This window comes from Suillus paluster, assembly GCF_016628075.1.
Source record: "Suillus paluster strain FC165 chromosome Unknown EDB91scaffold_85, whole genome shotgun sequence".
NCBI lineage: Eukaryota > Fungi > Basidiomycota > Agaricomycetes > Boletales > Suillaceae > Suillus > Suillus paluster.
Genome location: NW_024537645.1, coordinates 33567 through 53764, shown reverse-complemented (window position 1 = coordinate 53764; position 20198 = coordinate 33567). Strand labels below are relative to the sequence as shown.

Sequence of the window (20198 nt, the reverse complement as noted above, 5' to 3'; positions counted from 1 at the left end):
TCTGGTGGTGGGAGGCACAGGCACAAGACTCGAGCAGTAGTGCTATTTTTATCTTCCACTCATATGGCGTCCTCTGAGTAAGCTGACGTAGAAAAGCTCTGGTGGTTGTTGCAGGAAAGTAGTATGCTAACGATTCAGAAGACTATTAGATTTTACAGACATGATAGCTCAGGATATCTCGGTACTGCCTTTGTACTTCTTTTGGTCCGATTTGATAGAGGATTGTGACTACCAGAAATAGAAAAAAGGAAGGTGGTAGTGGCGTGGCCCAAGGTTCCGGGAGCAATAGGATGGTGAAATGATGTGGCAGACTCAACGCCGTGGCAGATTCCCCGTGGCAAAGTTGACGAGTTCTCGAGAGAAAAAAAAACACCAAATTCCGCTACTGCGTCCAAGTTTTTGAGGTTATAATCTTAAAAAGAAAACAAGATACACCTTGAGAATGGTTCATAACTATCGGAGATAATGGAATTGAAATTTTACCATCTAACGTCAATGCGGTTGTTTGACATTGACAAAATGAAGTATTGTTGGACTAGGCTGTGTAGTCGTGTTTGAGCTTGGTTGGGTTAACCTTTGCGCGCTTCTTGTGCGGGTCTCTTTTCTACTTTTCACACAAACTTGCATGTCTCGTCGTCGCTCATCGTCCACAACGATGGGCCCGCCCGCTGATGTCGTCATGGGCCCGCCGCCGTTGCCAGTGGTCCAGCAACCACCACCACCGGCCCCTCCAAAAGATAACCAGGAAATCGGTGATAAATATCGACGATTAAAACGGAGATATTTTGAGTTAGAGGATGTAAGTAGCCATCGTCCCATCATGATTTCACTAATATATTTTTGTTTTAGAAACATAAAGAAGCGCAGCATGAGTTGAGGTTATCTGGTGAACGCAATGTGAAACTTCGGGAAGAAAGAGAGTGCGTGGCATTGCAATATCGATATCTCATATTCTCGTCTAACTCTCCACTCCAGCAAGATGCTCGACCGCATTCGTGAGCTTGAAACGCACTCTGAGCCAAACGTCTCGGGTGTTCCTTATCCGCCATCCAGTGCCTTTCCTCGTTCCCTCTCAACCTTGAAAGCTCGTTCGTTTTTCGTATCAAACCTTCGTCAAGCAATGGCAGAAGAAGAAACTGACGACCATGAGGTCGATCCACTTCTTACTTCGCGGCATGTCGGCCCGTTGGCTCGCAAGCGCGCAGAAGACGAACATCGAGACCGCGCAGAGGAAGAGGCTCGTGAAGCCCGTCGCCAAACAAAGCGTCCTCGTGGTGCTGTTAAAGGAAAAGAGCCCATGGGCCAGCTTCCGCCTGGCCAGCCCCCCATGGCCATGATCCCTGTTCCCGTAGAAGGAGGTGGCCCAGGAACCCCTGTTCTTGTGTCCACCAAGGGCACTCGTCTTCGCCTCAAACCTCCTGTGCGCCCTTCACCTAATGATGCTATTCCTTCAAGCAATGCGGCACACTCCCAATCATCACTTTCTCCATTGATATCCCCTCATGATGAGCAACCTACTCATTATGATCCGGTACGCTTTCAGTGCCAACGGTGGCGAACAGCACCCTGCCTTGGTTCCTGTTCCTAGAAATACGCCTCCACTTGTTGGGCCGTCCCCCTCATTACCCCCGCAAATGGGGGCTCCCCCTTTACCTACGTCATCCTCTCGCGCAACCGAGGTTCAGCGCCATGCCAAGCCTAAACGTCTGAAGGCTCATACTGTCACAACAAAGAGCTACAGCATCCCTACTGTTCCACGTGATAAACAGAGACGTCCATTACTGCCCCTCACCGTCGGCATCATGACAGTGAACCAACTTGGAGAGGTTTGCATGCGAGAGCATTTTCACACGGAGCGGTACATCTTCCCGGTTGGATACGAGGTGACACGGTGAGCACTTATCTGGAAGAAAATAATGCTTTTAATCAATCTCCTTTCAGAAAATACTCATCGACGGTGGATCCCACGACAGATGCGATCTACACTTGCTCAATCCTCGATGGCGGGGATGGACCCAAGTTCAAGATCGTCGCATCGGATGTCCCCGATCGTCCTCAAATCGCAGGCACCGCCACCGGCGCATGGTCTACGATTGTGAAGCAAGCCAATACTATCCGCAATCGCCAACACTCGAATTCTGTCTCAGGCCCCGACTTCTTTGGGCTAGGACAAAACACAATCAAGCATCTGATCCAAGAGCTGCCAAATGCCGATCGCTTGCGCGATTACGTATGGCAAAACTTTGTTGAGGGAGGGTGAGTGATTATTCCTATGGCCGGTGTAGTCTTTAGAATCGCTGGAGTGGGAGGCGGACCAGCGGGTACCGCGGGTCGTACTACTGTTCATGCTGGCCGCTCTTTTTCATTCTCCTCTTATCCTTTTTTCTGAATTGTGACACGATTATGACACAGACCTTTAGGCGGTAGACACGCGGCCGTCGTTCCTGCACTTCCAGAAGACCAATCCAATGTCGCCGATGGACACGCTGATGATAATCCTCCCTATACGCACCCTCCCCCACATCTGCAATCGCAGCCTTTCACAACCATCGTCCTTCCACCACCTCAATCCGCCGACACTCTAAGCATCCACGAGTACCGCCCTCCCTCACAGAGGGATATCGAAGACAGACGACAGAGTAGCTCTCATTCACATGGCACCCGTCAGCACGCAAATCCTTCACCACCAATCGTGACACCTACCTCCCAGGCATCGTCTCCCCCACAACAACAGTCACCATATCTTGCTGGTGCCAATGCGCCAGCCCCACAGCCTGTGCCTGCAACATTTGCAAGCATAATGAATGCCTATCCCGCTCCCTCAGCTGCAAGAGAGGAACCTCATTCACGTCCGGGATCTCGAGATGCCGAGCTCTCTACCAGTGGTCCCTCGTTGCGGTCTCGTGATCAGTGAATGTCTGTGAGCTATTCCCCTACATCTACTATGCAAGTGGTGTCCATTATATTATACTTGTTTTGGCTTTATTCTGTGTTGAACGCTTTGTTATTCGTTTCTCGCTTCTCGGATCGTTGTGGCTTTCTTGTCATTTTACTTCATATTTCTTTGGATGGTCTCGTTTTTGCAGATACTCCCCTCTCTAATCCGAAAAATCACTTCCAGCTTGAGTGAGTGATCGACTTCTTAAACCTCGTTGACAGCCCATCGCCTCTCCTCCAGAGTTCCCCGCTTTGTGGAATCCTAGCTCTGGGGGACAAGGTGGGTCTACCTGGGATGACACGAGGCATGTTCTCGTTGACTAGGTGACCCTGACTGGGCAAGAGTAAACCAACGTAAGAGTGGAATCGCGGCTCTTGACTGCAGGCCCTCGGGGTGGCAGTTAGGAGACCCGTTATTTACGGGCCTCATGTGGGGACTCCTGCCATGCGAGGAATGTGCTGGCAATGGGGTAGTATGTGGGGCAGACAGTTTTAATTGAAGATCTGTGCATGTTCGAAAGGATGATCGTTAATAATAGGTAGACGAATAGATGCTGTTTTACCTCACTCCTATCCTTCGTTCTTCGTAATACCTTGATTATAACCTTTGAATTTCGACGCTGAGATACTCAAGTGGCATGAGGTTCAATCGAAGCGCTGGGAAAGGGGTCCATCGGTATTTCAAGTTTTGGTCTTTCTCCCACCAGGCTCATCATGATGCCTGCACAGCTACGTGTGGCGGTCGTGCAGTTTGCTCCAAAGGTCAGTGCGCAGTTCCTCGGGGATGAATACAGTGGCCATAATCGAACATCATGATCCACAAGCTTGGCCAAGTGAAAGCCAATATCGCTAAAGCCGGACAATTATGCAAGGGGTATGCAGCCTCATGCTCCACGTTAGAAGATGACCTGACGACCTGCTACTAGATTAAGACCCAGATCTGTTGATCTCGTATGCTTCCCAGAGATGATTTTCTCCGGTGAGCCGGTCGTCGTGCTTTATTGTCACTGCCTTGGGTTTTTCTGAACATGCCACCGCGGCGCTCAGGCTATGTGTTTCCGGACACAGCTGCTATCACACCGTACCTTGAACACCCGCATACAGGACCCACATCCACATTCTGTGCGGAGCTAGCACGTTCTCTTGAATGTTTTGTGGTAGCTGGGTATCCTGAGAAGCTCGAAGCACATGAACACGCCCCTCCACTCGGAGGCGACGCCTTATCGTTTCATCAGCCCCGCATCGGTGCAAACAGTGCAGTCATGTACGGTCCCACAGGGGAGCGTGTTGGGGGATATCGCAAGACCAATCTCTTTAAAGCTGATCTTCCTTGGGCTGTTTCTGGAACTGGGTTTACGACAATGACGCTTCCCCATCCTCTCGGTCCGACCACGCTTGCGATCTGCAATGACCTTAATGTACAAGATCCAGCCGTGTGGGAGTCGCTTGAGGACGGCCCGTATGAACTCGCGCAACATTGTATAAGATCGGGCACGCGGCTTTTGATACTTCTGAATGCATGGTTGCATCCTGACGAAGAAGGAGAAGGAGAAGAAGAATCAGTATCTGATTCTTCTGATCACACAATACCGGAACAGATCGAAGATGCAGATGAGATGGAGCCAAGCTGGAAAGTAATGAACTACTGGGCGATGCGTTTGAACCCGTTGTGGGCGACCGTTCGGAACGCGACAAATGAAAGCGACAAGAAACCAGGCGAACGTAAATTGCACGACGAAGTACTAGTTGTTATTTGCAACCGTTTTGGAGATGAAGGTGGTGAGTTTGTTAGCTTATGGCCTCAGCATGGGTACATTGTTATTGTTAGGGAAACGATTTGCGGGATCGTCTGTTCTCATGTCCCTTCGCCGAGGGTCCGGCCGGCCGCGAGTCCTGCATTTGATGGGTCAAAGGGAAGAAGGTGTCAGTGTCTGGACTGCAAAAATGGCAGTACAGTAGGATGGTAATGATGTTCGATATTGCATGTCGTCCACGTCCATACGGGAGAGGTGAAGGAGATTATGGAGCCTTTCTTTTACCAATCTTTCTCCAGCGACTGCAAATGCTCCTCAACGATCCTATCATCTCGATTGCTTCCTCTTCGTCCTCATCATAATAAGCCGCGCCAATCGGCCAAAGACTTTCCCTGCGCTCCATGAGCTTGACCACGTCCAGTTTCGCCTTTGCTCTCTGTTTATAACCAGACTCGGTGGCAGACATTGTGTGCACAGAGTACTCTATCTCTTTAGCAGTCTCTGCCAGGACAAGATGTCTATGCCAGCCAAGATCGTCAGGACGGGCGCTTCGTGAACACGTTAGGAGTACCTTGCTTCGGTGTTGGATGGAGCGTTGCTCAAATTGACCCACATTCCATCATCACTATCGTTCCAACGGAGGGCTCTATGTAAAGCTTGCCTAAGACTGTGGAAGACTTCCTTCCGCGCTGGTTCCTAACCAGTATTGTACATCATTATAGTGCGCCATGTAAGGTGTCGACTTACGGGTATCTTCTTGGAGATGCTCGCTTCCAGTTCGATATCAATCTCGGGTAGGTCTGCTTGAGGTTCTGAATGATGTTAAGATACTAAGCTTCATTTTTATGGTTCGCATTGGACACACCATTATCGATGGAGGCATCACCACAACTTTGCCCGACGTCCGTTGGCTCCTCTTCCAGGACATCGTCTTGCGGCAACTCTCCCCAGGAAGTTTGCCGAGCAGACTTGAAGCTGTCCTCGACGAACTCAATCTCGTCATCATCGTGGTTTCGTCCTTCATCTTTTGGGTAGTTTGCTTAGCATCCGAGGACTCTATAACACGCGCTTCTTGTGGAGGCTGTTTGAACGGCACCTTGAACGGTGTTTTGAATGGCTTCCTTAGGGTATTGACAGAACTATAAGGTTTCGTGACTATCACGGTGTCAGGTAGACTCTTAACCGAACTGGAATATTGGAACGTGTATTTGCTCACTTAATGCAGGTGGCAGGGGCTCTAGCTTTGCCTTCTTCGTGGACGAACCGGCAGGACCGGCATTGGCCCTCTTCAACCCGCCATTTGCTGTCTGTACAACAACATTGCGCTGACCAGGAGGAGGCTTCTGAGGCGCCAAAAATGAACCCCTGTCGTCGTCGTCCAGTGCATCTCCATTAAAGGAGCGTGAGTGCGACAGTGCAGCAACGTGGTCCTCTGAGGAGAGATTCTGTTTTCTGCGCAGGGTTTTATCAGGGTATTTGCAGACCTTGGGCGTGTTCAATTCCCTGGTTTGCACTGAAGAAAGGAAAAGACGCACATCACACATATTATCACAGTAGCTCTTGACGACCTCCTTATCGTGAGCGTCGATTTCTTCACCAAAATACTTGCAGATGGACTTGGAATAGTTCGGATTAGATCAAACTAAGCCAGATAGTGATCAGCAAGAGACTAACCACGTGTCGGCACACAGTCGCGTTCTCCGCAAATTTAATCAACTGGAGCTCGTCAGTTTTCTGACACCAGCATAGAAAAGACACTTACTGCACTGAAACTATCGATGGATCTTTGACTAGGTTGAGGACCGTACATGTTGCTTGCTACGTGCTGTCTCTTAGCATGGCTATCAGATACTAACTTGCGGAGGCGGTAGGCATCTTCACGAGCTGTAAGTTGTGTTCTGGCATTATTTATGATCGCTGGCATAAAATGGCGACCTTACAATAATAGAGGACGCATTTGGATGGCTAAAGGGAAATAAGCAGGAGAAGATGAGATGTGAGACAAACTCACGCAGCCATCGCGGCCTGCTCGTCCTGTTAGAGAAACCAGTTAGAATGAGATTGGCGAATGAAGATAGTTGTACCTGTCTCTTGATAATACCCTGAGCATGATACGTCAAGTTCCCTCTTCGCAGTGGCTGATGAAAGGTACACACCTTCGAAGCTTTTCGGAAGGTCGTAGTGAATGATATACCTTGATCACCAGAGTTAGCGTCTAAAGATAGCACAAACCGAAAGAGAGCACTAACCGGACATCGCTTTTATCGATCCCCATTCCGAAAGCAATGGTTGCGCATACCTTGTAGTTCAAGCAAGCATTTTGAGAGAGACGACTGAAGATTATGGAGAATACACACCACGTCAACACCACCATCGCCATTTCCACCTGCTTCCCATTCGCTCAATGTCTTATCAAGCGTATGAGAACTTTATACCGTCATCCCATCAAGAACGTTGCTTTAGCTGCCTCGGACGCACCTAATTCCGCGATGATATGGCCTAGCACTGATTCCTTTTCCCCTCAGAAAGGCCGATAGCTCATCGCACGCCAGGCGGGTACGACAGTAGATGATTCCAGAGCTCGGTCGGGCCCGACGACGGTGTAGGGTCATTATGAAGTCGTGCACGGCTGACATACGAGATAGGGAGTCGAGCGCCGCAGTGTATTTGATCTCGTAGAATAAGTTAGCACGATTAAAGGGGTGCGTAGCGGTAAATAGTCTTTCTTCCGACATCTTGAGGTTACGTATGATGTCTGTTTGAACACTGGAGGCATCACAAACCGAACGTATGTACCGAACGGCAGGGCCATAATCAAGTAGGGAAATACCTGCGGTATGAAGGACATACCTCGCGGTAGCAGTTGCTGTGAGGGCCATGATGGGCACTCCATGGAACCTTTCCCGGAAAGCACCTAACTTGCGATACTCTTCACGAAAGTCGTGGCCCCACTCCTGTGGTCATGGCTATTGTTAGTAAATCCCGAGAGAAATGGGGTACAATGCCCACAGAGATGCAGTGCGCCTATGAATGGATGAGCAGGTATCAGATTTTTAGAGATAGCTCTCACCTCGTCCACAACCAGTCTGTTAAGTTCGCCCTCGGCGTAAACGACCTCAAGGAGACGCATCATTTCACGCGTGCACAGTTTTTCAGGTGTGGCTACGGGAAGCTGTAATCAGCTCGCCACATCTGCTTTCTAGGTCACGAAAGTTTCACTATATAAAAGACGAGTTTGGGGTTTCCCTGATTCAAGGTCCTCGATAATCTATGGGACGTGTCTCAGCAACTCAAAGTATAGAAAAGCAGCAATAATACCTGATCTCGTTCACCCTTCGGCGTGTCTGATGTCCAAGAAACTGCAGGGAGCCCCTTGCGGCGCAGACTCGATACTTCTGCAAAATGCAGTCCAGTCTCGGATGGAAAGACGAACAGACACCCAACGCACGGTTTTTCATCAGGGCTGCATTGATGGGTCAGTATATTATACCAACCTCGATTGACCCATTCTACAGACCCAATAGTGGTGAAACTACGATGGAGATACCGAACTACAGTAAGTCAGCTCCTGTCGAGCAATGAGTTTGAAAACATACCTTATCTGCGATTGCTGGAAGTCTGAAAGCACAAGCTCTGTGGATTATTGTGAGATATAATGGTCGATCTGTTGATATTTATTTGCAAGCCAAACCCTACCTTGCCCATTCCCGTCGGTGCTAACACAAAGACATCCAATCCTGTATGGTAAACCACATTGGCGCAGATTTTCGGCAAGATTGTGCCATGACACACCAGAAATAGCGGCCTCAATAATTTCCTTTTGCTTGCCCTTGTACCCAGCGTGACCGAAAGCTGACCATCATTGGTCACATCAGTGGCCCCAGATCATGGCAGTGGCTGGGAGCTTACTTTCTGTCAAGATTCTGCGCAAGTTGTAAGAGCTACGACACGAGCCAGGGATATAACCGACGAACCTAGCACAATTTGTCGCCTTCTCTGCTTCCTTTTGCGCAGCCCTTTGTTGCAGCTCGTCATCCTTTGGCGCCAGGTTTTGAAGAGCATCTTCAGGTACCAGTGTAAAGTCTTCCTCGATGTCTGGGATAAGATGAGTTCTCTGTGTTAATTAGTGCCTCAGTTCGTACCGAAGCCATCATAACTAGTACTCATCGTTGGGGATGTATGTCACGTTCAATTGCAAGCACAGACGCGTTCGGATACGCGGTAACGCGGTCACGTGCGTAATAATAAGTTTGTCTTCATTTGCATGCGATCGGTGTTAGTCGGTGTTCTAAGTTCTTCCTTATGATCAGGAACAACGACTGGCCCGGATACTTCTTTAGCTACATAGCAAGTCCATGAAAATCATAAGAAGGAACGACTATGTTCGTCAAAGGAGCCTAAATCTGTATTGCACTCGGAATTCACATCCGCCAAAAGACGTGCCCATCTTCCTCCGTGCAAGGCATGGATCTCCTGGCGTTCCTGTTCGTTCAAAATAGCATTCCACCAAGCCATCCAAGAAACCACGACGATGTCCGCGAACGAGAATGTGTCTCCCATAATCCACCTCCCCCCGCTCTTTTGATACCACCCATCCACCACACCAAGGCCCTTCTTGAGCGCAGCCCACATTTGCTGCGCCTTCTCCTCGGGAGCCATATCTTCCCAGTGTGTTTCTCTAAACATCTTCAACCGCGAGTCGATGAAGTACTCTCGGCTACTGTCATTCAGATTCTCGAGAGTTCTGACCATGAGGAGCCTGAAGGCCGGATTCAAGACTGTGTTGATAAATAGGGACTCGAAGGTCTCTATGAGTACGTGTGCCCCACGGGGTATAAGCGGCTTGTCAGGGTAGGTCTCGTCGAGGTATTTGGCAATTGCGTGGGAGTCGGAGACCACTGCACCGGTGTTGGGGTCTTTAATGACTGGCAAAGTGTATCTTTCCCCAGCTGTTGGAGATGCGCCGATGCCTTTCATGGTGGCGGCGATATCAGGGAACTCCACCCAGATAATTTCATGTGGAAGGCATTTATGACCCAGACAGAATCTGACGTTTATGTGAGTAGGCCATAAGGTGTTGCTACATGTGCACAGCACCTCGTCTTTGATGGGTTGGGCGCCCACTCCTTATTGGGAAGCTTGCTTGGTATATCGAACAGGATGATGGGTTGCATTATTGGCAGGCCGCAGCTGTACTTGGTATGGGATACTGCTTTGTATTTATAACTCTGCAACGGGTCATTAGACTCATTACAAAGCTTTAGGCATCTCAGGTTACCGGTCCACTGACCCGTGAAAGCTGCCGGTCTTCACACCGTCTTTATCACGCGAGGTGACATTCCCGCTGAACCTTATCTAGTACTTTCGCCCACCTCCGTTCCAAGAGCTGATCCTGGCTCACTCATCCTCCTTCAAGACGCGCTTGTACCAAAACAGTCGGCTTGCCCCGATAATGTCCGCATCCGAGAACGTATCTCCAATAACCCACTCTCCACCACTCTTCGTGCGTAACGCTTCTCCCTTATTGAAACCCTGCTCGAGATATGCACAATCTCCATGGTGTTTCGGACCCTCAGGTGAAAACTCCTCCCAAGGAAGTTGTAACATCTCCGAGCGTGTCCTGCGGAAAAACTCCGCACTCGCGGGATTCATGATCTCTGCAGCGCGCACAAATATCAGCCTCACGATGGGGTGCGCCTCGTCGAGATATGCAGAGTCGAATACGCGACTGAGCATCTCAGAGCCGTGCGGGAAGATGGGCTTTGCGGTATAGGTTTTTCTCGAGATATGCTGCAATTTCGAGGGATTCGCCGATCAGAACGCTAGTGTTGGGGTCGCTGAGCACGGGGACGGTGAACATGTCGGAACCGTCGGAACTTTTTTTAGGTTGTGCACCAAGACCCTTCAGAACGGTCGCAATATCTGAGTACTCGACCTAGACAGTCTCGAAAGGTAGTTCCTTGTAGCTCATGACGAACCTGGCGGAAGAGGTAAGGAGGTCATGTTTACACTCGACGCGAGCGTGCTGACTTAGGGTTCGATGTATTTCGAGACCAGCAGCTCCCGGGCAACTGGGAGAGGATATCGTATAGAAGGAGCAGTTCCACTGTCATTCTCAGGTCCGCCGTAGGGATTGATGATGGCGAAAGTGGTGAACCAAATGCATTACATTGCTGTAATCATGAGTGCTATATTTGACCGTCTACATTAGGCAAATCGCAAGCAGGTATGGTGATCCATCGATAGCGGCTCGCCGGCTGGGGGCGGTGCATGAGAGGGACACTAAACCAAAGAAAGCGGTCACTGATGCAGACACGTGTAACCGAGCACCACCAGTGGCTGATTTCAACGATCTGCCTGATGAGCGGTATGTCTTCACTTGTCGAATTGAAGTTGTTTTGATCTCCCCATGGATTGAGATAATAGCCGTTTTGTTTGTGGTTGCTGAATAACTGTCAACATGCGCTTCGCAGGGCTCAGCCTAGCGATTCCGACTCAAGGGGCTCTGGCGACGAGAAAATACAAAGAATACAACCAAGGCTATATGTTATTCACGGTTTCAACGTATGCCAGAATCACTTATCGCAGACATTTTGCTACTCGTGTGTAGGTACAACGTCCACACCTTTCCTCGAAGTCACGCTCATGGTACAAATACAGGTACGATCATTTGAAATAGCCTAGAAGCCGGTCTACGAAACAATAAGCCATCCCCTCTGTACAACTATAAAATTACAACATACCTTGCGCTGCTCGCCCTTAGCCTCGAGTTCAGGTGATTTTGGCAGCCATCTTCTCTATTCCACCTGTGCACGAAAATGGGCACATATAAACGCGAAGCAAAAGAAAGAGACTAACCCATCAATTTGGAGCCCATAGAAGGCGTCTTGCCCGTCGGACCGCGACCAGCACCAGTCTCAGCACCGGCGCCCTGACCTTGACGTCCAACGCGAGAATCATCATACTCATCAGAATCGCGCTCATACCCGCGACTACGACCTTCGCCGCCAACGGTGTGGCCATAGCCGTTTTCGCATTCGCCGCCCATTTGGTCACTGGCAGCTTCAGGGACATTAATGTTCTGCGTGTCCTGAAGGCCGCGATTACCAGCCATTCCAGGGTCTGTGTCGCAATAATTGTCGCCTGGACCGAAGTTCTGCTGGTCTTGTCTACCAACACAGCCTTGGTTTCCTGTGTGTCTACCAGCTCGGCCTCTGCCGCTGCGTCCATGAGACCCAGAAAGTGAAGGGTCTCCCCCGTGGTCTGTGCATTGAGCGCCGCCAGGGGCGTCATAGTTGGAGTCGTCGTTGAAATTGCCTGATGGTGATGATGAATATCGTAAGCCTGTCAATGATTTTTTCAACGTACGACGTGAACCTTGGTTTTCTTCGTAAGACATTATTGATTGTGTGTTGTGGTGAAGAAGATGAGAGAGTGAAGAAGATGAGAGTGGACGTTGGTGGGATTTTATATGCGATAAATCGATGATGTAGTGATGACGAAGGGGGTTGGCGCGGTTGACATATAGTTGTCTAATTGAGGAGTGGGAGTGGAATCTTGTAGACCGGATGGAGCTTCTCGCAGCACCCGCAAGACTCGGCATTGTATGACGACAAGGACGACCTTTCATGAAACCCCTAATTGGCGTCATCGTGTCACTTGCCACAGGCCCCACAATGTTCTGTTTACTATTGCATCTTTTCTGTACGCAACCGCTTTTTGCTTCTAAAGCTGTTGGCATTCCAACAGGCCGTTGACCGTGATTTACTGCAGTACAAGGCGTCTGATGCTAAATAGATGTTTAACCTGAGTATAACAAGTATAGAATGAAGTGATGAGGGAGAACATAAACAACGTGATCACATCGTATAAGAGTGATTGGGCAGCGGAGGGAAAAATCGACCTTCACCAGAGAAGACGAAGGAAAGATACAGACTAAAGCACGCAAGAAAGTCCAGCCGAAATTGAGGATATTCGTAGTAGTTTGGACTTGGGAGTCAAGGAACTTCCACGAGCTAACAATCTAGGATCAAGTCAGATTCTCAGTCATCACTGGTGTGGTGGGTCGTCACAAAGTGTGATGGGGACGTGTGCGATGGTAAACCCTTGCAAATATTGCAACGATGGACCGGCCTGTACGGAGATCGCTTACGACGATGAATTCGGCTGTGACGAGCCACTTGCGTATCCTGCAGCGAGAGGAGCGCAGTATGTTGCTGCGCGTGACTTTCCCTGTTACATCCACCCCTAGTAAGAACACGTGTGTCAACAAGATGGAACTGAAACTTACTTGGAACCCGCGCACGGCAAATTTCTCGGGACGTAATTTTGCTGGAGCCATTGCGGTGGGCGATCGAGCATGTATTGGTAGGTTCTGCACGTCGGCAAGAGATCCTTTCCGTTGCTTGCCTTTACCCTTTTCTAGTCTGCTGTAGCCGATCTGAGCACTCACAGAACATCAGTGTCGAGCTGACAGTGTGTGAGGATCGAGAAAGGACTTACATCATCGTCATCCTTTTCACCTTCCTCGTCTTCTTCTTCTTCTCCTGCTCGGACCTTCCAGTTTGGTGTTGGTTGGCTTGGTGTGATGGGTGTGAGCTCTGGGGCCGAGTTGGAGCGAGCACGACGAGCGAAGAAGCCGCGCTTGAGGTGTCCTTGTGGAATGGACTCATTTGCTGGCGTGCGATGTCGACAGATGATGTTCCAGAAGCGGCGAGCCGTGGACAAGTGGGGGTGATGGGGGGCGGATGACTCAGATACTGATGTAAGAGAAGGCAAGGGGGACTAAAAGTACTTCTCATCAGTACAAGTGCCACGTACACGACAAACACAAGTTCTACCTGGTAAATTTTGTCATATGGGTTATTGAGCACCTCCTTGATGATTGAAAGCTGAGGAGCTATGTCTTCGACCATCCATAGAGTGAGTTTCCTGTCGTGTCCACCACATGCTATGTATCTCCCGTCTTGAGAGAAAGACACGCAGCGAAGGATTTGGCGATCGTGGCGAAATGGCTGACCGAGTCGCCGACCAGACTTTGTGTCCCATAGTTGTGCAATACCTTGATCGCCCACGCACACCAGTACATAATTGTGTATTGGTGAAAGTGCGACGGAATACAGGAGATCGTTATGCTGGAAGCGATGGAGTAGTGCGCCAGAGATGCTATCAAAGACACGTGCGAATTTATCGGAGGCAGAGTAAAGTTTTGTGCTGTCCGACGACCATACCAACGACGTCACGTCGTAACCCATGTCATGAATGGGCCCGATGACGAGCTCGCTAGTCTTGATGTTCCATATGCAAATCGTTTTGTTCCACCCGCCTGATGCAATCCTGTCTCCCAAAGGTGAATACGCAAGAGAACACACCCAGTACTGCTTCGTCTTGATCGGGCCAACCTCTACTTTTCCACTTTCCACTTTTCGAATGAGGATTGTACCATCATCGGACCCGCTAGCAATGTGGCGTCCGCTGGGAGACCATGAGAGTGAGCGCACCCAGTCGCTGTGACCAGTCCAAAGGCCTTTCAACATCTTTCCGTCTGAGGTCCATCGCTGAACGCTTCCATCTGCCCTCCCGCACGCAATCGTCTTGCCGTCCGGTGACAGCGCTAGCGCATATATTCTTCCGCCGCCGCCTTTCCATGGTTCTCCGACAAGAAGTCCTGCATTGCAGTCCCACTTGCGCATCGTGCCGTCTTCTGAACCACTCACGATGTGAATATTGTCGTGCAAGAAGACAAAATCCCGAATAGTCCTCCCATGGCCCTCAAATATGTACTTCGGAGTTGGTTCGTCGGGAGGCGGCACTGGCGGTGGAGCTTTTGACTTTACAGATACATTCTGAAGCCATAGCTCGATATCGTGAGGCATCTATCAATGTGATTCATTATCAATTATAGGCAATAATTGGCTACGTACTCACAGGTTCGTCAGTTGGTCTCTCGCTTGGGGGTAAGCTGATAAGGTAGGCGACGTTTTATATGTCTCGCAGGCATGGATTCCATCAGGTGGCGCTATAGCCAATCGTCATTCCCGAGTTCATATACCATACAACGCTTCGGCTAGTTTTGGGTTTGCCAACCACGTTACCCCCTATGTCATTCCAATCATCGATTGCGTGAACCACGTTTCATCAACGACCTTCCAAAACAGCCCCCCACATCTATTTATGGCTTCAGAATTAGAACCCACGTCGGTGTTCATGTCCGATTACCTGTGCTCTCAGAGTCCGCTCTCGTCGTCCCGCGCTCGTTTGTAGTTCTTCTCTCACCAGGCTAACTCAACACGTTGCAGTATTCGCTGACGAGTTAGACGAGAAATCGTGACATACGCGTGACGACCATGGAGTTTCACAGGGACATTGATGTGGTACGCCAGGTGATTACACTGCGCTTCCGACGTTTGTGCTGTATATTCATCTCATGCTGGACTTTGCCCCCGCCCCGCGTCAGAAGTGATCCCAAGTAAAGATCAACCTCCCATATCTCCTTCATATATTGTCCTACCAGCTTCGCGCGGACCTATCGCGCGCGTCGCCGTGAGACTCTAGCTCTAGTTGCGCGTCTCTCGGTTCCACAGTAGCTTGTGGGGATATATGCTTAGGAAAAGTTATTTCTTCAGTCGAATGGTTGAGAATGCAGATGACTCGATATCATTTGCAATATTTATTGTGTCTGACAGTTGCCTTTGCTCACTCCGCTCAATCAGATGTCAAGCCAGTATGTCAAGCCCGAACCTATCGGATCATATGTTTCGCCAGGCAAGGGAAGATGTCCCACATCGGGGTTATCGATATTTAGGAGAGGTTTACATGTTGTACTAAATGTGAAGAAAATATTTGGAGTTTGAACTGACATAAAAATGGGCATATAACTTCAAATTTAGTCAGTGTTGTATGCGAAATCCAAAATATGAAATATCCGCAGCTATTTTTCCACTGACTATATGTCAACACAAATAAGAAGTATAATCAGATTTTCAGCTGTCTGCTTGAATTTTAAATTTAATTATCACTGTAAAACTTCAGACGAAACTTGAAGTTTAATCTCCTTGCCACTGTTTTAAGTTTTGTCCGACAATTAGATGTCATCAAGATTTTGAAGTTTACTGCCAGCGACAAGATGTGATGACGAAACTTGAAGTTTCGTCCTTCGACAGAATGAATCGCCCGATCGTCGCCCGCTCATCACCCGCAGCATGCAGCACAAAATGGTGATCATCTATGATAAGTTGACCCCTGAGATCAATCTATTACTCAATTGTAGCCTGGTCGTGTCCTGACAACTAACATATGTAAGGACGGAATCAATGCAAATAGGAGTGTAGCACGTTCTCATAATCATACTATAATACATATGCGATACAACAGCACAACTATGACTCGGTCCAAACTAGATAATCTTGTCAGTATCAATGAGGCAGTTGGGTTAGGTGACTCTTACCGTCAATCGCAAGATAAGGATAGAATCACTGCATGACAGTCAGAAACTGCCCACCGTGCGAAGTGGCTAACTACCCAGGACACCTTGACTTTTTCGAGATGACTCTGGAAGTTCGTCGAGTACAATTTGGCTGGAAAATCGGGATACATCGAGAAGGGGTTGATAGTACGATCGTGGAGATCCAGCGGGAGATGGCGCTGTACAGCAAACAACATTTCTCCTGTCAGCGTACCATAGATATATTTGATACTAGCGGGGACAGGAGTTAATGATCTGTCTCTGTTGGGATAGAAAAAAATCTGGCTGTTCCCCATGTGCATAGATGCCCTGCTGTAAATGATGCTGTCAAACTTCAGCGAGGCGCGTAATACTGCTGTTCGTCGCCTGATGAGGGTATATAGATCCTCAGGCACCATACTGGTTGTTACCGAGTCAGGCACCCCCTGGACAACATCATCCATAGGGTCTTTGACAAGCTCTTGACTGGGATCTGGAGCACCCTTTGGGGCATATACTCTATCAAACAGGATCCTGCACTCTTGGATAGCGGGCGGACAGTCTGTTCGAGTGAGCCAACGGTGAAACCTGGTAGCCTTAATATACGAACACAGCATTGTATTCTCGAACTCCCCTGACAAAATATTAGCCTACTTTGCTCGTCCTGTATTCTGATAAGGACAAACCAAATTTGTGATTTATGGGAAGGCGTTGGAGTATGCCAATCAGATGTTCGAAGGGGAAACACCACCACGAGTGGGCGGGTCCAAATAGGAGTAAATAGTCATATAAGTGGAAGGACACATGGTGATTTGGGTGGAGAGAGAAGGTAGGATGGATCTCCTTCAACTCTCCGACATAACCAGAGATATACGAGCGGTAGGCGTTTGCTCTTCTTGCAGTCATAGTCTGTGCACATGCAAGATTCACTGCGCACACTAGTTCCATAGTGTGATCAAGAACAGTTCTGAGGTGGACAGAGAGTTCATCGGAAGAATGTGAGGTACCGGCTCCCCACAAGCTCACGAGGGCGATGGGAAGATAGACTATGATAAGCGATCACCACTCATCGGCTTTAAGCATCCCAGCAGACACCTCTCCAAAATTACTGGGGACTGAGCCAAGCCAAGTGGGGACAGATGCATCTCAGATGACGTCGCGAATACATCCAAGTACTTCTGCTGTCCCAAACTGAGGTTCTTCTTGGGGAGCAGTTAAAGGTTTTCCACGATGCTGTGAATAAGCGTTAAGAAACTTGGGACAGTAAACATGATGATGAAGAACTTACCCACTCAAGAAGAGCTTTGACATAATCTATCTTGAATGTTCTACCAGCTTTCTGTGGCAAACAACCCAAGGTATTGCAGACAAACTTCAGCAGTCCCATATTCTTGTGGACCAGAGAGTTTTTCAGCTTGTTAAAACAAGCCTCTTCATCGGAAATAGTCATCTGGGAAACAAGGAGGGCCTGGATCGTAGATATCTGCGTCATTTCCCTTGTCGTCATTGTCCCGGGAGGTACTTCGCCAAAGTCGTACGAAAATGCAAGAGGGGCAGAAGCCGAAGCGGTTGACCCTGAGGTCAAACCAAGCAGATTACGGGTGTGGTGAGGAACCAAACCTTCCAATAGACAGTGCATCAGATCAATAACAAGTTGCCGGGAGGGGTCCCAGTATGGTAGATGCCAGAGCTCAGAATAACACACACCATGAGTCTTGAACAGTGTTTCACATTCAGCGGACATGACAGCATCTCTCCACTGCTCAGCATGTGCTCGGAGTTTGTCTCTATCGCGAGGTTTCCAATTCTTGAAGTCTACTCTTCCATAAGTAGATTTGTGATAGCAATCGCATGCACTGCAGTAGAAATGACTACTGACTCCAGCCAGAGAAGAGAGATGACAAGCAGCAGGAAGATCGCAAACAATGAGGGCAACAGCACTACGAGTTAGCCGACCGTTGGGGTAACACAGGGTTTTGGAAAACTTGATACCGCGCTCCCATGCGTCTACCAAATCATTGATGAGCGGTCGGATATAGTGATTGAGATTCTCCAGAGACGGCTGCTTCGGACCTGGGATGATACCTGCAAGATACATATTCTCCGGCTTATATCTGATGTCCAAAGGCAGATTCAAGCATGCCATGGAGATGATTCTGCAGGACGCACTAGCTCCCCGCACATTCATCCCTTCTGGATTGAAGAAATCCACGTGAAAGGCGAAGGCATAACGTCCTTCTTCTCCTCTGTCGATAAAAAGTGTCTTAGGCTTCGGGCCGCCAAATTGACGGAGGAATTGGGCTTCAAATGGATTTTTGACAAAGGGCGGAAGAGGAGAGTTAATGGAGTCCATGAGATCATCACACACTTCATCCATCACGGCTTCTACATCTCTACGAGAGAGGAGGCCAGAAAGATAGTCTTTGAAGTTGTGATACATGAAAGTTTTCCTCGGACGGAGGTCTCCTTCAGCGCCAACAAGTAAAGAATTGCCACATTCGGTCCCAGGTGCAGGACAATGCATGCAACGTTCAGGGTATCTTGCAGTCATAGAGCCTGGTGCATATGCCGGAGGATGGGTACAATGACAGCTGCAGACGGCGTATGCGATAGTTTTCCCAGTGAGATGAAATTTTGCCTCTGCACCATCCGAGGTCAGGGGAATTTGCTTAAGGATGTTTTCATGTGATGAGCTGAGAGTGCCATCTGACCTCCAAAACACGAGGAACAGTATGACGGAAATGATCTTTATGATTAAATCACAACTACTCCTGCTGACCCCCATGACAACTCTGCATGCCACACAAAGGAATAGGACGACTTGGCTGATGTCATCTGAGCGATCAACTGAAGGTTGCTGCAGAGCGTCTATTGAATGGTAAGCAAGGAACCATGGTTGACATACTCATGACTTACCAGTATTAATTTCGACAGGTACTTGCAGTGCATCCTGGTGGCCGCCAAACTGGGTAGCCAGGTCATCTATCTGTGTTGTGATTGCCTTCTTTCGTGCAATTACAACTTCTGCCCCTCCAGTGACGTTCTCCATAGCTGTGCGAAGCAAGGATAGCTCGCGACCAGCGTCGTCAAGGCTACAAGAATGTAGCAATAAGCGAGAGCACCGCTGAATCCGAGACTTGATGGTATCAAGGATATACAACACTTTAACAGTGCGCCGATTCCGTTTCGGCTTTGATAGAGTCTCGCCAGCAGCCATCAGCGGGGCTGACATGCAATCTGACAACTTCAACTGCTCAAGGTTATCTGACAGAGCAGAGACAGAAACCGCAGGAGGGTTGCACGGTCCTGGGCGATCCAGATCATTGTTCATTACAGATGCAAATGATGGGGGCTGGGAATTATCCGTGGAAAGGGTCAAACGACTAAGATCATTGGTGATAGAGGAGACAGCAAGTTTGCCAGCTATGATGGACACAGCGCGCTCAGCACTTTCTGCTTTTACACGCCGGACATGAGCCGAGATTGAACATTCTGCTATTAGCACCCCTTTTGGTGTGCCTTTCTCGTCATATCTGCCCTTTTCAATGCACTCCTCACACGTGCATCGTGTGAGCGCTGTAAGGGACGTGGGCATCGAGCGAATAAGGAGCTTGACGGCGACGACAGTATGTACCGTCGTCGTCTATGGATGGGGTCCTGAGGCTTGCAGACTGAAAACAGCCTGGGGTGACCATTTAAAAATCGAAGAAAAACAAGTGAAAAGTGGAGTGACTTACAACAACGATCAAAAGTACAAATCCACTAGGAGAACAACAGATAATAACGCGATCTTACTTCAATAAGAAACAGAAGTGACGAAGTACAAGGTGCTTACCTACATGGGCTCCATCAGGATACAACGGTGACTAAACATGGATGAGTGACATGGAGACACTATAGGAAAATGTGGGAGGAGATTAAAGTCAGGATGGCAATGGAATTACAGTGAGTACATACCAGCCCGTTTCTCAAACTCATCACTTGAATTTGCGTTAGGGATTGATTGAAGTCGGACGGAGGAGTCGGGCGACGACAACAGGACGACACGGCAGTACATACTGCCG

General features: G+C 48.9%; 5 protein-coding genes across 5 annotated transcripts; 2 read left to right on the top strand and 3 right to left on the bottom strand.

Annotated features, from left to right (window-relative positions):
* Positions 1-655: 655 nt before the first annotated feature.
* EDB91DRAFT_1253429 (uncharacterized protein) lies at positions 656-2914 on the top strand (the record flags this gene model as incomplete). Its single annotated transcript, XM_041323648.1, has 6 exons — positions 656-799; positions 850-920; positions 976-1531; positions 1563-1891; positions 1942-2256; positions 2413-2914. The coding sequence occupies 6 exons, from the start codon at positions 656-658 to the stop codon at positions 2912-2914; spliced, it is 1917 nt and encodes a 638-aa protein (XP_041172219.1).
* Positions 2915-3622: 708 nt separating this feature from the next.
* Positions 3623-5339, top strand: EDB91DRAFT_1228350 (carbon-nitrogen hydrolase). The gene is made up of 5 exons (XM_041321020.1): positions 3623-3699; positions 3762-3811; positions 3864-3916; positions 3985-4716; positions 4766-5339. The coding sequence occupies exons 1-5, from the start codon at positions 3652-3654 to the stop codon at positions 4894-4896; spliced, it is 1014 nt and encodes a 337-aa protein (XP_041172218.1). The 5' UTR covers positions 3623-3651; the 3' UTR covers positions 4897-5339.
* Positions 4957-8858, bottom strand: EDB91DRAFT_1253427 (P-loop containing nucleoside triphosphate hydrolase protein; the record flags this gene model as incomplete). The annotated part of the gene is made up of 26 exons (XM_041323647.1): positions 4957-5209; positions 5263-5387; positions 5439-5503; positions 5557-5622; positions 5682-5846; positions 5908-6307; positions 6366-6407; positions 6454-6575; positions 6632-6656; positions 6703-6725; positions 6776-6793; positions 6848-6885; positions 6941-6990; positions 7049-7118; positions 7170-7645; positions 7701-7715; positions 7762-7853; positions 7911-7959; positions 8010-8086; positions 8140-8154; positions 8209-8242; positions 8288-8324; positions 8383-8428; positions 8484-8543; positions 8601-8786; positions 8834-8858. 26 exons carry the CDS (start codon positions 8856-8858, stop codon positions 4957-4959), a joined length of 2574 nt encoding a protein of 857 aa, XP_041172217.1.
* A 69-nt stretch (positions 8859-8927) lies between these two features.
* EDB91DRAFT_853825 (uncharacterized protein) lies at positions 8928-10007 on the bottom strand. Its single transcript, XM_041328613.1, has 3 exons — positions 9982-10007; positions 9789-9919; positions 8928-9738 (listed from the first exon to the last, which is right to left on the bottom strand). The coding sequence occupies exons 2-3, from the start codon at positions 9863-9865 to the stop codon at positions 9054-9056; spliced, it is 762 nt and encodes a 253-aa protein (XP_041172216.1). The 5' UTR covers positions 9866-9919; positions 9982-10007; the 3' UTR covers positions 8928-9053.
* Positions 10008-10088: 81 nt separating this feature from the next.
* EDB91DRAFT_1086060 (uncharacterized protein) lies at positions 10089-10427 on the bottom strand (the record flags this gene model as incomplete). The annotated part of the gene is made up of 1 exon (XM_041315984.1): positions 10089-10427. One exon carries the CDS (start codon positions 10425-10427, stop codon positions 10089-10091), a length of 339 nt encoding a protein of 112 aa, XP_041172215.1.
* Positions 10428-20198: the final 9771 nt, after the last annotated feature.